This window comes from Bos indicus, chromosome 12, assembly GCF_029378745.1.
Source record: "Bos indicus isolate NIAB-ARS_2022 breed Sahiwal x Tharparkar chromosome 12, NIAB-ARS_B.indTharparkar_mat_pri_1.0, whole genome shotgun sequence".
NCBI lineage: Eukaryota > Metazoa > Chordata > Mammalia > Artiodactyla > Bovidae > Bos > Bos indicus.
In genome coordinates, this window is record NC_091771.1 from 78,380,427 (window position 1) to 78,399,313 (window position 18,887).

General features: G+C 48.7%; 1 protein-coding gene across 1 annotated transcript in view; it reads right to left on the reverse strand.

Annotated features, from left to right (window-relative positions):
* STK24 (serine/threonine kinase 24) overlaps window positions 1-18,887 on the reverse strand; it is a 93,335-nt gene that overhangs the window by 38,152 nt on the left and 36,296 nt on the right. Inside the window, exon 2 of the mRNA XM_070800415.1 lies at window positions 13,127-13,357. Within this exon, the coding sequence (XP_070656516.1) occupies window positions 13,127-13,357 (231 nt within the window). The remainder of the gene's footprint in view (window positions 1-13,126; window positions 13,358-18,887) is intronic.

Genomic DNA, 18,887 nt, shown 5'->3' on the forward strand with positions numbered 1-18,887 from the left:
ACCCCAGCTTACCCAGAGAATGCTTTCCTGAAATGAGGTAAAGACAGACACAGCTGTGCACACTGCAACGCATCCAGGGCAGGACCGGGAGCCCCAAACCTCCTTAGGTCAACGAAGACAGCAGAAAGCCAGGCCAGGAGCTTGCTGCTCCTGTTGACAGCCAACTCCAGGGAACCGGCTCTAATTTTCCGAATGTCAGACGGAGGCAGAAACTTGATTCGAACCGGAAAGGGTAGTATCAAACTCGGTACATTATTAAAGCAAGAAAGGAAGCTAGAATTAAAAATTCTCTGAATAACCCTGAGCTCATAACTTGCTGCTCTCACACGGACGCTGGGCTGGAACTGCCTCCCTTTGATTAGAGGTGCAGCCGCCTCGGCAGACAGTCCATGAAACAAACAGCAGGGGACTGCAGGTGGCTTACCGCGCCTCTTGTGTACACACGATACGGGGACCTGGGAGGTCCAAGAGCACGTGAGAGCCAGAGATGATGTTGCTAACGCTCTCCACAGGGGCCGGGGGCCTCGCCAGAGCACAGGGCCCAGAGCTAGGAGGGAGATCCTGGCGACAGGCAGAGAGGTGATTCTCACGGGTTAGAGGAAGTTACCTGCCCCCTCCAAAGGGCAACAATGAAGACGCTTCCTTTTCTCAAAATGTGGACAAGCTGTCATAAAGGAAATGGTGGCGGGGAGGCGCCTCATGCCCCACCCCAGACATAGGGTCACCCCGGACCATGGGTCATTCTGGGCAGGGACCCCACCGACCAGCAGCCCCTCCGTGCTCCACCCTCATGCTCTCAGCACTCAGCCCTGCAAAGACCAGACCCCCGCGACCTCCCAAGCCTGCATGGCCGGCCATCCTGCAACACCCGCCTGCCCACTCGCCGGCTACTGCCGGAAAGGGAGATGGGAGGTCTACGCACCAAGTCCAAAAGACAACCCTCGGGTTAAAAAGTCCGCTTCTCTTGACAGCCACACCTCGGCTCCCAAAGTCTGACTTCATTCCAACAGCCCAAGGGAAACTCGACCCCCAGCACCTTTTCCCAAGGAAGACAAGTTAAAATTTCTCCTCTTTTTAACCCAGACACCTAAGACCTTCAAGACAAAAACACAAATGACAATACTTTGCTAGAAAACAGAGTAATTCGTTCCGCTCTTCTGCTCCTTGAAGAGTGAAGCGATGCGGACTGCCAGCAGCCAAGCCAAGCCGGCCCTGGGGCTGCGGTCCGATTCCCGGGGGAGACGTGGAGTTGTGGTCCGTTGGGCCTTCCCCAGGTCTGGATCCGGAGCCATTACCTCCCAGACGGTCAGAGCCCGGTTTCTAATTCACACACACCGGCACCAGACTCGTGACAGTTGACAGCAACCCCATCAACAGTGTGTTCTGCCTCCCTGCCACCCCCGATACAAGCAAGAAGGGCAGGAGACTCTGTGCAACTTGCCCCTGAAGCAATAATGGCTCTGAGTGACCAGAATTAAATCCACTGTGCAGCGAGTGACAGACACAGAGCCGCAGCAGGCTGACCGTGAGTTCAAGACCCCCATCTCAGTCAGGGGAACACCTGTCCTCAACCAGGAGAAAGCGGCCAGGCCTGCCTTGCACTCCACTCATTCCTAAGCCCCGCATGGTTATCGATGAGGCAGAGCCCCAGCCCTAGCTGGAGACAGGAAAGAGAAAGTCTCGGGGCCTCTGACACGCGTGTACCAGCTGTGGGTGGAGGCTGAGCTCAGGAGAGGGCGCACGTCTGTCTGGGCAGCGCCAACAGCAGCTTACCTCCGCAGAGTCTGGCGAGGCGGGGGGTCATGTGCCCACTGTCCATCAGGCTGCCATCCCTTTGAGGAGAGGGAGACATGGATGGGAACCAAAGGATCTTCTAAAGGCAAGTTCTTAGCTCAAGATGGCCCCAAGGTCCCTGCAACCAAAGAAATCATTGTGGTTTTGCGTTTGGCATATTTATGCCCATTTTCCTTTAGGGACAAGTCTGTCCCCCTCTGAATGGAGCTCCATTTTCAAAAGGCAGTGCCCAGAAATACCGCTCCACTTAGGGGCGGGGTGAGTTAAGGGTGCGAGAGAAAGGCAAGTAGTCTTGAATGCCACAACACAGGACAGAAAGCAAGCCTAAAAGCATTTCCTTCTCAAAACAGAGCCAGAAATCAACTGTTATTTTTAAAGAACCAACCATTTTCTACCAAACATTTCAACATCTGCAAACTAATCACAGCCGTTTTAAAAATGTGCCCAATAATGATTCCCAAATCCACATGGCTCTCTATACCAGCCTGGTTAAAAGCAGTGGGAAAAGGCTTCTATATAAACAAAAAAAGCGGGTGATTAGTTTCAATAAGCACTAGTCTATAGCCAACCTCATCGCTGGCTGATCTCCACTGATTCTCACTTATTTCGACATGGAAAAGTCATTAGATGGAATTGAAGCATGTAATCAGAAAGCCAATCCCACACTAAGGCAATGAACAACCATCAAAATCCAGGCAACTAAGTTAAAGACCTAAACCAGTGTAATGATGCTTGGTCTGCTTAACAGTTATAGAAACTGCTTTTAGCAACTCAACCTGCAGCAGGCCAACAGCCACCCCATGCCAAGACATCAGTAATTCCCAGGCTTCCCAGGTGGCACGGGTGGTCAAGAGCCTGCCTGCCAGTGCAGGAGATGTAAGAGATGCAGGTTCGATCCCTGGGCCGGGAAGATCTGGAGGAGGGTATGGCAATGCACTCCAGTATTCATTCTTGCCTGGAGAATCCCATGGGCAGAGGAGCCTGATGGGCTACAGCCCACAGGGTTGCAAAGAGTCGGACACGACTGAAGCGATTTAGCACACACGCACGCAAACGCACTGCTAGCAAAGCTGTCTGCAGAATGTCGCATCCCAAGCTCCTTTTCTTCAAAAAGAATTCCTCTTTCCTTCAAAGAAATGCCTGAGGATATTTGCTACCTGCCACCACAGTAACGCGACTAACAGACATCAGAACACTCTGTCTGGTCATCTGTGCATCAAGCATATGGAGACAAGAGCAGGGAAACCTACTCATGAGGAGTTTAAAAAAATCTATGTTTCAGACATCCAAAGAGGAAGAAGAAAGTCACCTACAGATCAGTTTACTTCTTTAAAGATGAGTCATCACAGGAGGGGACAAATGGATACCTATAGGCTGATCCATGTTGATGTATGGCAGAAACCAACACCATACTTTAAAAGAAGAAAAAGAATGTGAAGTTGCTCAGTTGTATCTGACTCTCTGCGACCCACTGGACTGTAGCCTAGCAGGCTTCTCCGTCCACAGGATTTTCCAGGCAAGAGTACCGGAGTGGGTTGCCATTTCCTTCTCCAGGGGATCTTCCCGACCAAGGGATCGAACCCAGGTCTCCCACATTGTAGGCAGACGCTTTACCCTCTGAGCCACCAGGGAAGCTCTTTAAAAAGATGAATTGTCACGACCGGGACAAAAGGACTCTCAAATGTACCAGTAAAACCTTTCAATTTCATATGTAGGTTTTTCAAAAACATTGCAACCACTTCAACCCTCCTGAAAGGACCAAAAGCTAGCTAACTCTCCAGCAGTCAGTCCTCCAGACCCCAAGGGGTCTCAACTGTCAAACCAAAAGGCAACACCATCACAAAGACCCCAACCCCAGGATGCGAGAGCACAGAGCATCAGACACCAGCTGTCAGGAAGGGCTGAGCTGAGGAGGAAGGGGACGGGCTCGGGCAGTGGGCAGGCGAGGGCAGCCTGGTGTTCCACCCTCGGCCGAAGCAGCAGGCCAGCGGTGCCGCCGGGACCACAACGCCACCAGGCGAGTCCTGGCAGAGACGAGGCTGGGTGCGGGCAAAGCAGTGGGAGGGGCGGGGCGGCCGGGACCAGCTGCCCAGCCCCACGGGGGTCTTGGCAGCATGGGCGAGGCCTCTGGGTCTAGGTCGACGTGGGCCCCGGCTCCTGGATCAAATCCGAGTCCATGTGGTCCTCATACGTGCGCCACAGAGGGGACCATCAGCTCTGCCTCGGAGAGCGAAAAAAACCAAAACCATTTCCCCGTGCCAGGCAAGAATTCTCCTGTAGGGACTACCCAGGAAACGAGGGGGCAGTAAATAAAAATTCAACATGGGGACAATAAGGCCCCGTGGAGACGACACCGTCCAGCCTGAGAACCAGGACAGGAGTGATAGGGTGACCCGGGGCCTGCAGGACTGCCGTCTGGCCACCTGCTCAAGCTTCCCATGGGGTCTCCACAGAAAGGCTGACCTGCGAGCAGACGCCGGGTTTCACGGGATGCTGGCAGCGGGCACTGCAAACACGGGCACGGCAGCCGTCGGGGCAGGCCCCCACAGCAGCCGCCCAGTCGTACGGCTGGCTCTCCCACCTCCTGCCCCGGCCCTGGGACTCTGGGAAGCCCGCGCTCCTTCCAGCTCCTTCCAGGAAAAACCCTGTTTGGCGGGAGCCGCTGAGGTGGCTTCTCAGGTCGCAGTTTTCTGCTCGAGAGAACAAAGGGTGAGGCTGGGAGCCTCCCAGGTCCCTTTCTGCTCTAAAACCTACGATTCTAGCAATTTCTCTCACGAGACATGTTTGTTTTTTAAATAATTTTACTTATTCATCTAATTTTTGGCTGCGTTGGGTCTTCATTGCTGCATGGGCTTCTCTAGTTGCAGACAGCAGGGGCTACTCTCTGGCTGCGATGTGAAGGCTTCTCATTGCTGTAGCTTCTCTTCTTGTTGGAAGACGGGCTCCAGGGCACGTGGGCTCAGTCGTTGCGGCTTGCAGGCTCTAAAGCACAGGTTCAAGAGCTGTGGTGCAGAGGCTTAGCTGCTCCGTGAATTGAACCCATGTCTCCTGCATTGGCAGGCCGATTCTTTACCACTGAGCTACCAGGGAAGCCTAATTAAACAGCAAGCCATGCTGAATCGCACAGAAAAAAACTTGAAAGATCAACGTGTCCATACTGTTACTTTGCAGGGAAGGACACACGTCTGACACCAGGTAACCAAGTACAGGGCTGGTTTAGCTCGGAGCTGGGACCCCCATCTTCAGAAGCAGGTGGACTATCTCCAGAGCTCGAGCCTGGGGGTCAGAATGGCTAGAAAAGCACAGAGAAGTGGGGACACAAGGCAAACCATCACTCCCTTTTCCATCATCTCCAGCTCGCTTATGATTTTTCTTGAAACCAAATCTGCAGGCCTTTCCCCCCCACCACCTCCAAACTGCTCTCTCCCAGTCAGGCTGGGGCCACGTCATCCCACCAAGCTGCCTGGCCTGAAACATGGAGGGAAAGTACTGAAGTGGAACTTGAAAGCAATGGAGGAAGAAGACTTAACATTACAGTAAATTCAGAACACGTGAGGCTCACCAAGGCTGTCCAAGCCCCGCAGAGCCCCACTTCCTCCCAAGCCGCCTGTCACTTGAAGCGCTTTGCTCCTGTGTGTCTCGTACCAATCCCGGCAAGGGCAGAAACAGTTTCAAGCCACACACAGCAATGAGGACCACCCAGGGCCTCTGCCCGCTGTCATCTGAGTGACCCTGACACATCACTGCCCTTCTTGCTGGTTCCAAGACACAAACAGTCCATAAACTGCAGACATCTCAATGTAACACATCGGCCAGTTCAGCGTTCTCAGTTCTGTCACTCTGAGCCAAGTTAGTCTCCCACCCCAGAACCCAGAGACAGTTTAGGAGTCGAGATGCAGAACAGCCAGCCCAAAACGGAGTCAATATTCGATGATTCAAAACAAAAAAAAATCAATGATCAACTGAACAAATGGCAAAAATGCTGCATCAGCATCCTTCCTGACACACGAGCAGGAAGGAAGCACCCGGGGAGGGAGTCGGCGATGGGAACGCTGTCCGAGACAAGGTCAGGTTCTATTTTCCTGTTCTGTCTGTGAGCACCCTGCAGAATTCAACAGAAGAGAACTGACATGTAACAGAAGGGGCTCGGACAGTTCTCAGCTAATAAAGGAACTCTCTGAGCCTCTCGGCAACGGCCAACTATAGAAGACTTTCCCTGCTCTATGAAACCAATTTACTTTCTTAGAAATCAGAAAGGGCACGCTGGAGATCTGGCTATTTGCCATCTACTTACAGTGAGATGGAAAGAGAAAAACCGCATACCTGTCTTTACAACAACAGGGGGGAGAAAAGTCCATGCTATGGTTTGTTTAAAAACGAAGACCAAAACAGTCTAACAAGGAAGAGAAGCAGACTTTCTTAATTAAAAAAAAAGAGGCCACACATCAAAATTCTATAGCAAATACCCTAAAGAAAAATTTAATGTGCATTTTTTTTAAGATCAAGAACAAGACCAGTGTATCCCTCCAATCGCTGCCAGCCCACACAGTTCTAGAGGTCATGGTCATCAAAACATAGGCTGTAGGATGGTGATGTGAATGGAGAGGGGCACAGAAAACCACCATTATTTACAGACATGAGCGTATGCATAGAAAACCAGTATGAGCTCAGCAAGACTGCCAGAAACAATGTGGGGAAAAAAAAAACTCGTGCCCTTAAATAGGCGATAACCAACCTGAAAATGTGTCACTCAAAACAGCAATAAAAACGTGTCTGGGACTGAAGGAAAACTTTTACACTGCATTAAAGCTCAAATATGAAAACCTAATTAAAAAATGGACATTCATAGCCAAGGATGGGATGACATAAGATGTCAATTCTCAAAAATCAATTCTGAAACTTCAGTAAGATTTTAAACTGAAAATGTACAAACTCATTCTAAGACGTGGAAGAAAAAAGGTCTTCAGAGACCTCATTTACTTGTTAAAAACAGCAAAAGTTTTTGGATGTATGTGGGCAGAGGTGGAGATCATTATCATTCCAGATATTACAACTCAAAACAAGGCCAAAGTAACAATAATTCTCTCACTCACACACACAGACCACGAATGATACTGGCCCAGGAATAAAACAGAAAATCCAGAAACAGGCCTAGACATACAAGAGGACTTTGGTATAGAACATCACATGTAAGTGGGGAAAATACTATTTTATACAATAGTATTATTATAAAACTTATTTCTACATGGAGAAAAATAAAATCCTCACTTCAAACTGTATGCCAGACAGATAAAAGAGCTAAATGCAAAAGGCAAAATTATAAGGCTGATAAAAGATGGAAATTTTCATATAATTCTTAACCTTAGGTAACTGGAAGTTTCCTTAAACAGGATCCCAAAAGCAGAAATCTGAAGGTAAAAATTGATAACTACATTAAGGATTTTTTTCAACAAAGGACACCCTGAAGTTAAAAGAACTGTAACAGAGTCAGAGAAAATACTCGTGGTATCTAAAACTGAGAACAATTTCAATATATACATCAAGTGTTAAAACACAGGAAAGCCAACTGAAAGCTTTAAAAGATATGAACAAAACTCCACAGAGTAAGAAATCCCAAGGGCTAAGGATTTGTGAAGATACTCAAACCCACTACTGACAGAAATGCAAACAAGCATAATAAAATGCTCTATTGCACTTAAGGAACTGGAAAAAATTTTTAAGTTGTATATCAAGGCTAGCAAGGAAGCAGAAAAATAAGGCCCGACATCATTAACCATGAGGGGAATGCAAACTAAAACCACAATGATACACTTACTCACGTCCCTGAGGGTGGCATCACCAGGAATGCAAAGAGGATGTAGAGAAATTAGAACCCCCATGGTGCAGGTTCTTTGGAAAAGAAAACAGCCTGGCAGTTCCTCAAAACACAACTTCACTCCTGGGCACATACCCAAGAGAAACGCAAGCATGTCCACACAAAAACCAGAAAATAATGTTCACGGCAACGTTGTCCATAACAGCTCAGAAGTGGAAACAGCCCCAAATGTTCATCACCTGCCAAATGGGTAAATAAAATGTACTGCGTTTGTAGAATGGAATATTATCCAGCAACAGAAGGAAATAAAGAATAGACACGCGCAACAAAATGGATGAGCTTTCTGAAACCATCATGCTAACGTACAATCAACCCCGTAGCAGGATCGTCTATACTCGCATACAACACTAAAACATGTGAAGGGACTTTCCTGTATTACTCTGCTGACAAATACAACCGATAAAATTATCCTAAAAGTTCTAGGAACTGAAGAAAAACTTACTCTAAGTAAAAGATCTGAATGCACTATTAGACAAGGACCAATGGACATGCTTTGGAGAAGGCAATGGCACCCCACTCCAGTATTCTTGCCTGGAAAATCCCATGGACGGAGGAGCCTGGTGGGCTGCAGTCCATGGGGTCACTGAGGGTCGGACATGACTGAGCGACTTCACTTTCACTTTTCACTTCCATGCATTGGAGAAGGAAATGGCAACCCACTCCAGTGTTCTTGCCTGGAGAATCCCAGGGACGGGGCCCCTGGTGGGCTGCCATCTATGGGGTCACATAAAGTCGGACACGACTGAAGCAACTTAGCAGCAGCAGCAGAAGCAATGCACATGCTTCCTTCATATCGATAATACAACAGAAATGACTGGGAAAAGTAAAGGTTTGACAACACAGCTTTATTTTGCCTTGAGCCTGATTTGCATTGGTTAAACTTGCCTGATATTTAAGAATATTACAGAATGTACTATAAAAGAAAGTGATAACCCTAATTTTAATATGCTAAATGTTAAGACTTAAAACTTGCCAAGATAGCTTTTCCCTTAATTAAAAAAAAAAATCTTAAATTAGTATTTAACTAAAAATCTAACATGCTGGACAGTTTACCTATCTGATTTCAATCTTTACAGTAATCCCACAAGATACGAGACAGTTAGGTAATCATGATCTAGGATTCAAGACTAAAATCCTGGCTTATAAACTCTTAAGCAAGAATCTCAAAGTAGAGATTCTAAAACGCTGGCAATCTTCCCAAGACCAAAAGACCTACAGAGCTGAGATGCTGAACAGAATGAGTGACTCTAATGAATGCTGCTTAAAAAGAAATCAGGCTTAGATTGAACTATAGCACCGCACTCTCCACTGGTACAGTCTTATGTCTTCACAGAGTAACTTAGAGCCAAAGAAGTCTCTCTCTCCTGCACACCACACCCAAACCACTCCTCACTCCCCCCACACACGGTTTCATTATGACCTTGTATTTTCGTGGCAGAAAGTTCCAGTGGTATTACATAATGGTTGGGATACGAAAGCGTTTGGTTAATATTCCTGCTGGTTTTAACTTTCCCCAAATTAAACAAACTACAGTGAATGAAACTTCTATGGCATGTGATCATCTTCAAGACCTTTTCAGGCCTCAGATTCATCAATGCAAGTTTTCACTGCTGCATTATTCGCCCTCCTCCCTAAATTGGTGGTGGTGTTTTTGTTTTTACTCTGGAGGTGGGGAGGCGGTGAGTGGGGGAGGGGAGACAGGCCACTAGCAACTCTGTAATTTGATTTTAGCTACCCAGTCAAAATTCGCTCCCCTCTGCTGACCTTCAGCAACTTTCGGTATATTTAGATCCCTCACCTATTGTTTTTTAATTTCTCCTTAAGTACAGCACTGAAACAAAAGCATAATTATGAGACCTTCTAATGCAAATCCAGCAAGAGAGAAACCAGTCTCCGCTCTCTTCCTCTTTACTCAGTCTCGCTGTGTGAAAGTCCCTTTTCAGTTCGGTGGCTCAGTCACGTCCAGCTCTTTGCAACCCCATGGACTGCAGCACGCCAGGCTTCCCTGTCCATCACCAACTCCCAGACCTTGCTCAAACTCATGTCCATTGAGTCGGCGATGCCATCCAACCTGCCTTCAATATTTCCCAGCATCAGGGTCTTTTCCAGTGAGTCAGAGTCCCTTAACACAAGGTGAAACCCTGAGGTCCTCTCCCCGTCACCACTTAAAGGACTAAAAACACTATCTCTGAAAGCTATGGGGAGTTTAACAAGGCAGGAACAGCCACATGAAGCACAGTAATTTTCAACTTTGTGTCAAAGATTCATTCCTCTTACATGTCAATTTAAAGTGTATCTTACTAGACAGTATGGTGGTTGTGGTTTAGTTGCTAAGTCGTGTCCAACTCTTGCAACCCCATGGACTGTAGCCCACCAAGCTCTCTGTCCATGGGATTCCCCAGGCAAGAATACTGGAGTGGACTGCTATTTCCTCCTCCAGGGGATCTTCCCCACCCAGGAATGGAACCAGGGTCTCCTGAATTGCAGGCATTTCTTTACTGTCTTGAGCCACGGGGGGAAGCTACTTGACAGTACGGGAAGAGAAAGAGAAGTCACTCAGTTGTGTCCGACTCTGTGACCCCATGGACTGTAGCCTGCCAGGCTCCTCCACCCATGGGATTTTCCAGCCAAGAGTCTTGGAGTGGGTTGCCATTTCTTTCTCCAGGGATCTTCCCAACCCAGGGATTGAACCTGGGTCTCCTGCATTGCATGCAGACGCTTTACCATCTGAGCCACCAGGGAAGCCCCTGGCAGTATGGACCATACTAATCAAACTACCCAATCCTACGGAGCGGAGATGGTAGGAAAACAGCCTCTGGCTCATGACTGAGGGTCTTCCTCTGGGCCAAGGAATTTTGTGTGACTCTCTCACAAAAGAGTGGGCCGAACAAGGGGTCTGGATTCTCGTCCTGCTCAAGTTACAGTAGTTAACACTGTTTTAACAAGAGCAGTTCATAGGTTTTCATCAAATGTGACAGAAAGGTTTAAGAAATGAAGGGTGACTTTTCACAACAGTGATATTATTCCTGGCATTTTTGAGGCAGTTACATTCTCTGCAGGACAATCTGCCTGGTGAAATACATGAAGCACCACAGACAGAATTATTACCGCTCTTCATCCTGCCTGAGCAGAGCCAGTGGAGAAAGTCACCCCTGGGGTTTTTCCGCTTCCCTCTGAGAGCAGATGGCCTTGGAAAGGACTGCCTGGCTCAGCACTAAGCCGGTCTGCTCTGCAGCCCTCGACTAGATGGCCCTTTCCAGGCTCTCCCGGGTCAGGAGACTGGCCAGGGCGTGTGGGCAGAAACAAGGTGCCCTGGGTCCCGGCCTGGGTGCATGAGAACTCCCCACAGGAGCCTCCATTTTCACCCCCGAGCTGACTTAGGGAGGAACATGAGAGAAGCGACATGAGAGCAGGAACCCGGGTTCCTAGTAACTGGAGGAAAACCAGCCATGGGTCAGGCTATGCGTGAGCAAGAAATAAACTTCTATCATATTGAGCCATTAAAAACCTAAGTTCATTCCAGGAGCAGCTGACATGAGGTTAACTCACTCACTGGCCGACTCTGGAATGAGGTTAGACTGACTTGGGATTAGCGGCTCAGGCGAGACAAGACATGCAGATGGACTCTCTCTGTAGACACGGACGGTCAAGACGATGCCACGTTTGGCCACAATAAAGCAATCTACTCGGTACGCGGTAAAAATTCTGCTGAGGAGCCGAGGCTGAAGAGGACACCTCTGAACCACTGCTCCTGCACTTCCATAGTGAGATATTAGCTGGTATATTCATCAGCAAAAATTCGTGAGGTTCTTCCATACTTCCTTTGCCAAAGCGACCATAATTCATGTTAAAATTACAATGCCTGCATACCACGTGAAACCCAACTCTGGATTTACTACGAAACTATGTTGAAGTCATTTCTCAAAGGATAAGTGATAATCAGCAGACAGAGCTCAAGATGAGTCTCTTTAGCCGTTAAGTTTTTTCCTCTCAACAGAAATGTAACATCAAGACGACCTTTGCCTTCCCGTGTGGAAGTCACGTGTGCCCATCTCTCGTACCATGAAAATGATGGAGCTTCTTTACAGCGCTTCCCCTTTGCCCCATCGAGACCCAAGCTGGATGCTCCCCCACGGCAACTGTCATTGCCACCCCCCTCCTTCTTACTTCCAACCTCAGTGGATACATCCTCCACTGAGAGGTAATTTGAGATAAATGGAAATAAACCCAGCCAATTAAGAAAGGAAATTAACACTCAATAAGTACCCACGACACGCCAGTACTTTCATATACTCAATTCTATTTACTCTTTGCCACAATGAGGTGTATACCATGATTTTCCATTTTACAAATGAGGAAGCGGGGAAATTTAAACACAAAGTCCAGGACAACTGACTCCGAAACTTATTCTTCCCATTTCAAACTGCTGCACTTGACCTATGACATACTGCCACTCTTTAGGCAATGAAAAAAAGATAGCATTACCATCCAATATTTATTTCCTTTAAATATGCATTTCAGTGAATCAACAGCTCACCGATGTCCCATCCTCCCACTTATACCTTATTACCGCATTTCCACAAAATCGAAGCCTGCACCAGGCCTCTGAGGTCAGAGCAGGCTGACGGCTACAACACGGCAACCCGAGAGGACAGACCCGGGGCAGGACAAGGCCTGGCCTTGCATTACCCGGGCGCACTGCTGCCCACCCCTCAGGAAGTTCTTTCTATCTGCCAAGTTCTAGTTTCCACAAGAATTATTTCAGAAAGCTTTTCACCAACTCTTTTTTAAGATTTTTGAAACCAGTAAAACAGATATATGTCAAGGAACCTGAAACATGAGGAACAATCTCAAACTTTTCACACAGGACTGGGAAACCATCTTTAACAGAATTCTTCCCCACCTGAAGAACTGCGTGAAGGTTGAGGACTATTTGTAGTATTATACTGTAACCACCACTTTAAGTAATTATTTACTAACTGAGAATTCTTCGAAGTCAAACGGAGATAAAATAGCTCACTAATCAACATTCTCAGTTCTCAGCAGTTAAAAAAAAAGACACTAAATTAAAACACATTTGATATGAAAATATCAAAAGACTTATATTCTTAGGTTGGCCTGAGTCTTCATCACAAACCATGCTAAAATTAATTGATGAGTGGCTGTCATTGTAACAGCTTTAAAAAGAATGCACTTTTGATGACAAGGTCTTACTCAGAGTTTACGCTTGTTTGAAAGAGAATTTCAACATCAAACACTTTCTACTGAAAATACATTTCCGTCAGTGACATTTAAGATGAGAGCACCATCGGAGCCAGGTCCTTTCAACTGCAAAGGTCGGGACACTTCTTCCTGAGAGGCTGCTGTGCTCTTTACTGAAGTCCTTCCCAACCACAGCTCACATCTCAGTCAGGCTCGGCCCAATGGAAACGCGTGTTCGCCTCTTTTGAGCCTTACCTTCAGGTAGGATCCGTAATATTTGGTTACGTAGGGACTGTCGCACTGACTCAGCACTGTGATTTCCTGCTGAATGTCCTCGATCTCATCTTCTGCCTCCTCCAGGTCAATGATTTTTATGGCGACTACTTTCTGAGTCCGATTGTCAATGCCTTTGAACACCTCGCCGAAGGAGCCCTTCCCGATTTTCTCCAGTTTGGTAAAAAGCTCTTCTGGATCTGCTTTTAGGTTCTGCAGGAGAGAAGGAAAAAGGAAACTTCAGTAACTCACAGGGGTACTGACAACCGCTAGACCACGGTCTTTCAAGGTCAGATTCGTTTTCCTCACTTAAGGATCAGGCTGGTGGTAATCATGGGTCTTCACACTCAGGACACAAACATTTCTCAATCTCACCTGCGTGTGCAAGTTACACTATCAAACACAGCAAATGTGCAAACAGGAACAGTGACCCAGCTCTATTACAGAAAGTGAGGAAGGCTCCAGCTTTTGTATAAACAAGTATCAAACCACTTATCTGAACATGATATATGGATTTATTGATAAATCACTCATGTCTAAGCAAAAATTCTACTTTTCTCCCTACACGCCCCGCCCCCAACTTTCTTAGGTAGGTATATAGTGAAACATAGGTTAACCAGCAACATCATCTAACAGAGAAAAAGACATACACCCTAGCTTGTTTCTGAGAAGGCCATGTCCAACAAACACAGTGCCATGCATCTGCACTTAACTGCTGCTGCCTTGGCCTAAATATTTAACCGGATCCCAGGAAAGGACGCCCAGTGTCCTCGCTGCCCCATCCGGGCCAGGCCAGCAGCTCTCCCGCCGACCACAGGCAGTGAGCGAGCCCTGAGGAAAAGCCCCAGGTCAACCTGAGGAATCGGGAGAAACACTAAATCACTATCTGTTTCAGGCACAAAGTTCTGGGGTGATATGTCACCCTATTGATAACAGAAATCAACAGAGATCACTGACCACTGCCAGACAAAAGTGTCCATTCCTGAGGACAGGGTCCAGACAGACAGACTTTCTGTACTCGGGCGAGGAGTGTGTCATTTCAATAAACTGCCCCTTTCCATTATGCTGGGTTTAAAACCACTTAGGAAAAAACAGAAGTTTTCACTACTCCCTTGACCCTCCTCCCTGAGGCCCTTTCCCAAGCATCTGCACCCATGAAGTCAATGGAGGTCTTCTGCCTCGCTCCTGCTCAAGTATGGTGCAGCATTCCACCCTCTGCCATTGGGCCACCAGCTGTAAACCGAACTAAAATCCACCCCTGGCAAGAAGGGAGCCACAGACTCCCCTGGTGGTGCAGTAGGTGGGAACCCACCTGCTAATCCAGGGGACACGGGCTCCATCTCTGGCCTGGAAGGCTCCCACCTGCCCCAGAGCAACTAAGCCTGTGGGCCACAACTACTGAGCCTGAGCTTGATACCCCTGGAGCCACCACACCACAACCACTGAAGCCCGCGAGCTTGGAGCCTGTGCTTTGCAACGAGAGAAGCCGCTGCAACCGAGAAGCCGGTGCACGGCAAAGAAAGAGCAGCCCCTGCCTCTTGCCACAACTAGAGAAAGCCTGAGTGAAGCAACAAAGACCCAGTGCAACCAAAAAATAAATATATTTTTAAAAAGAAGGGAGCCATCTGTCAAGATGATGACGGCAGAGCCCTGAACAAACAAGGGTCCCCGCCCTTCGGCAGTTCTTGCACAAGACCGTCACCAAGCGCTGCAGCCCGTGCAGTGCGGTCAGGAAATCAAAGCCAGAGATGACCTAGTGCACAAAGGAACGTCAAGATTCTGCGGCCAGAATCCACTCTCCGAAGACAGAAGATCTCCTGGGAAGGAGGGGTATCATCCTGCCGACCATCTCGATAATTCTCTTTTCAGAGAGGTCTAAGCTGAACCAAGCACTGGTCATCATCCGAGGTTTGAAAGGCCTGCCCTTCACCCCAGCCGTCCCCCATGTGCCTGAAAGGCAACCAGCTCCTGAGCAGGAGTCAGGACACACAAAGGCTTGGTCTTCTCTGAGCAGGGAAAGCCAGGACCCTTCCCCATCCTTCCCCTCTCCTAGGGCAATGAGCTGGGGAACTTGGGCAGAGACCGGGGGCGGGGTGGGGGGTGGGGGGTGGGTGTTGCCTGCACAGATTCCAGATTCCAGACCAGTCACTCAAGAACATCACTTCGATGCCCAGTGGAACTTTCCCAGTCCTGCAGCTGAGCCAGGAGATCATTACTCCATGGCCGAGGGGGTGTGAGTCTCACAAATTCGCTCACTAAGGTCTGTCTAGTCAAGGCTATGGTTTTTCCTGTGGTCATGTATGGATGTGAGAGTTGGACTATGAAGAAAGCTGAGCGCCGAAGAATTGATGCTTTTGAAGTATGGTGTTGGAGAAGACTCTTGAGAGTCCCTTGGACTGCAAGGAGATCCAACCAGTCTATTCTGAAGGTGATCAGCCCTGGGATTTCTTTGGAAAGAATGATGCTGAAGCTGAAACTCCAGTACTTTGGCCACCTCATGCGAAGAGTTGACTCACTGGAAAAGACTATGATGCTGGGAGGGATTGGGGGCAGGAGGAGAAGGGGACGACAGAGGATGAGATGGCTGGATGGCATCACTGACTCAATGAACGTGAGTCTTAGTGAACTCCGGGAGTTGGTGATGGACAGGGAGGCCTGGTGTGCTGCGATTCATGGGGTCGTGAAGAGTCAGACGCGACTGAACTGAACTGAACTGAACCTATGTGATCCCACCGAACTAACTGGCCCCTGGGTTTGTGTTTCCCCTCTGAGGGAAGGACTGGAGAGAAAAATAACAGAAAAAGGAGCACCTCTCCAGATTACACGCACCTAAGAGTGGGGATCTGGTACCCACCAACCAAGAGATGTGTCTAAGAGACGGCACTCCCTTACTGATGTCTCCTCTGCTCGCACCTCTCCACATCCCTCAAAACCTTCCCCACCTGGGTCAGGAAACAGCCCAAGATCCTATCTGGGGGAGCCTGGAGGTTAAGTGAAAACTTTCAAGAGATGACACTAGCTTATCCTAAATCTTATGGCTTCAGTCTTTTCCATCACCCTCCTCACCACAGCAACTCCAAGCCATCTGTCTCTGCAAACTTTGGTCAGTGAAATTCTAAGCCTTTCTACCCACTCACACTTTGTCTTAACTTCAAAATTTAGAAAAAATCAGGGCATTCATTACATGCCCTAAGGTCAGGATCCTTGAAACCGACCAAAATATGGAGACGCTGCAGCTCCCCCGGGGTAGGGGGTCCAGGCACAAGTCTGGGCTCTGCAAAGGCTCCCAACGTCCCTTCCCCATTGAGCTCAGGAAAGCCTGGCTCAAGATCATGGAAGAGCCAAAACCAAGGGAACGTGCCCAGGCGATCTGGGATCACCAGTTCAGCAGATGTTTCTCAGTAACTATGACACGAAAGTGCCAGGCTACCGGCTACCCCAAAGCCTGGGATCTCCCGGAAGCTGGACGTCAACAGGAATGAGCGCAGGCGGCACAGGGAGGGGTCCGGTCCCTGAACCGTGAGGAAGGATTCTGATCCCCCTGAGAAAAGAAACCCCGGGGTGCAATGCCTGCTCCCCACCCCCCACTGGAGCACCCAGCTGGAACTCTGGCCTCTATGGTCATTCAGCCCATTTCATGATCCATCGAGAGAACTCATTAAAATACTTCCGCGATGACTTAAGTATTTTATATTTTTAAACCTGAACAGCTATTACTGTGTTCTTTTGATCACTTCTGGCAATGAAAAACTGCATCTGGCATCACTAATCAACCTTCAAAGGCCCTCAGCTTCAGACGTACTACTTGTACAATTGTGCACACGGCACCACTCTGGGCTGAAGCCAAAATCCAGGAAAAGAAAAAGGAACAGGTTTGCTGTGCTCTAATACCTGCACCTTATCACATCACCAGCCCCAAAGCAACAGACGAGAGGGCAGCGGGGTTCGGCCGCGTCTGGACTAGGCGGACCCCTTCCTTCTTCTGAACTTGGTAAGCATCCAGAGTGAAGGACAGAACTCTCCTCCTGGAGCCCAACTTGGCCTCAGAACCCCGCTCTCCCCACCTCCCCACAGCACCCAGGCGGGCGCTACAGGCCGGCCGTTTCCCATGACCTCATCTTCCCACGTCGGTTTCCCCATGGGTCCCCTTATTAGCAATGTTACCATCTGTTATTCACAAAGCTGGAAACCCCTGCACCGCAATTCCTGTCTTACGCTCACCGACCAAAACTGTCTCTGCATGCGGTCCCCCGACCACACCAGGCTCACCCACAGCGGCTACACTCCCCAGACCCTCCTGCACACCCTGCTGGCAGAGCTCGGCTTCCTCCCTCGCAGCTCATGGTTTTTCCTTCACTGCTTCAAGCAGAGGGGACAGCACACCACCTCAAAGCTGAAGTCACGCACTCACCATGAAGCTGAAGCCCACAGCCCCTTCCCACTCCCACTTCCTGCTGATCCCCTAACTTACCCTCCGACCACCCAACTTCTCAACACTGTCTAGGAGCCACCCAGGGTTACAGGATGTAGTCATGACTCTGTGGATAGAGAATTCTCCAGGGGCAGAATGACTGAGGGGTAACACTGGGGCTTCCTCATCCCGAGTGGGTGATTCTACTAGAATTCTTGGTCCTTTCTACACCTGGTTCCTTGTGCCCCCAAAGAGGCTGCTATGACTCCACTGTTACAGCTGAAAAGTTCCTGTCTGCTGATGCGAACCTGGAGCCTGGCTCCAGGGCTCCTTTTGGCCAGGGCACGTGCTTCATGACACTGGTATTCATGACATTTTAGAGTATTTTTCCCCTCGAGACTACAATTGCCACTTAAGAACGTAATCTTGCAATCCTGCCAACCTAACCCATCAAAGAGGTGAGCAGCACGGGAACCTGCAGGTGACACCTAAGCCCCGTTAAAAAAAAAAAAAAAAAAATCAAGGGCTTTCCTGGTGGTCCAGTGGTTAAGAATCCACCTTGCAATGCAGGGGAGGTTGGTCCTGGTTGGTCCAGGATGATCCTACATGCCTTGGAGCAACTGAGCCCGCACACGGCAACTGCTGAAGCCCTCAGGCCTAGAGCCCGTGCTGGGCAGTAAGAGAAGTCGTGTAATGAGAAGCCTCCGAACTGCAACAGAGGCGCTCCCGCGTGCCGCAACGAGGAAAAGTCGAGGAGCTCCCGCGTGCCGCAAGGAGGAAAAACCCCGTGAGCAGCAACGAAGACCCCCACAGGCAAAAAATAAATGAGTCAATCTAAAAAAAAAAAAACAACACATCACAATAAAAATTTAAAAAACAAACAAAAAAAACCCAGCCAAAGTTCAGCTCATAATGAGGAGGAGACAAGGAAAACCATGCAGCTATGGCCTAAAACATTACAAAGTCCTGGGCACACTAAACAGATGCTCGGCTCTGATTCTGCAAAGCATCCTTTGGGGCAGCAGCTGGACAAGACCTGCGGAGAAAAGACACTAGATACACCCCCGCCCCCGCCCCAGAGAAGCTACCAAACACAGAGATTCAATGTGGTCCTTCTGAGTGCTTAAACCATCTGCCAGAAATCCAGGCTTCCAGGTGGCCACAGGTACCTGCATTCTAAGCAACCCGAGTTCAGGTCTCAGCTCTACCATACCACCAGCAAGTCATGGAAACACCCCGCCTGCTTCCACATACGTACAACGGTAACACTCCTTACTGCCTAGGATGCTGAGAGGATAAAATCAGAACCTAACGAAAGCTCCTTGAATGGTA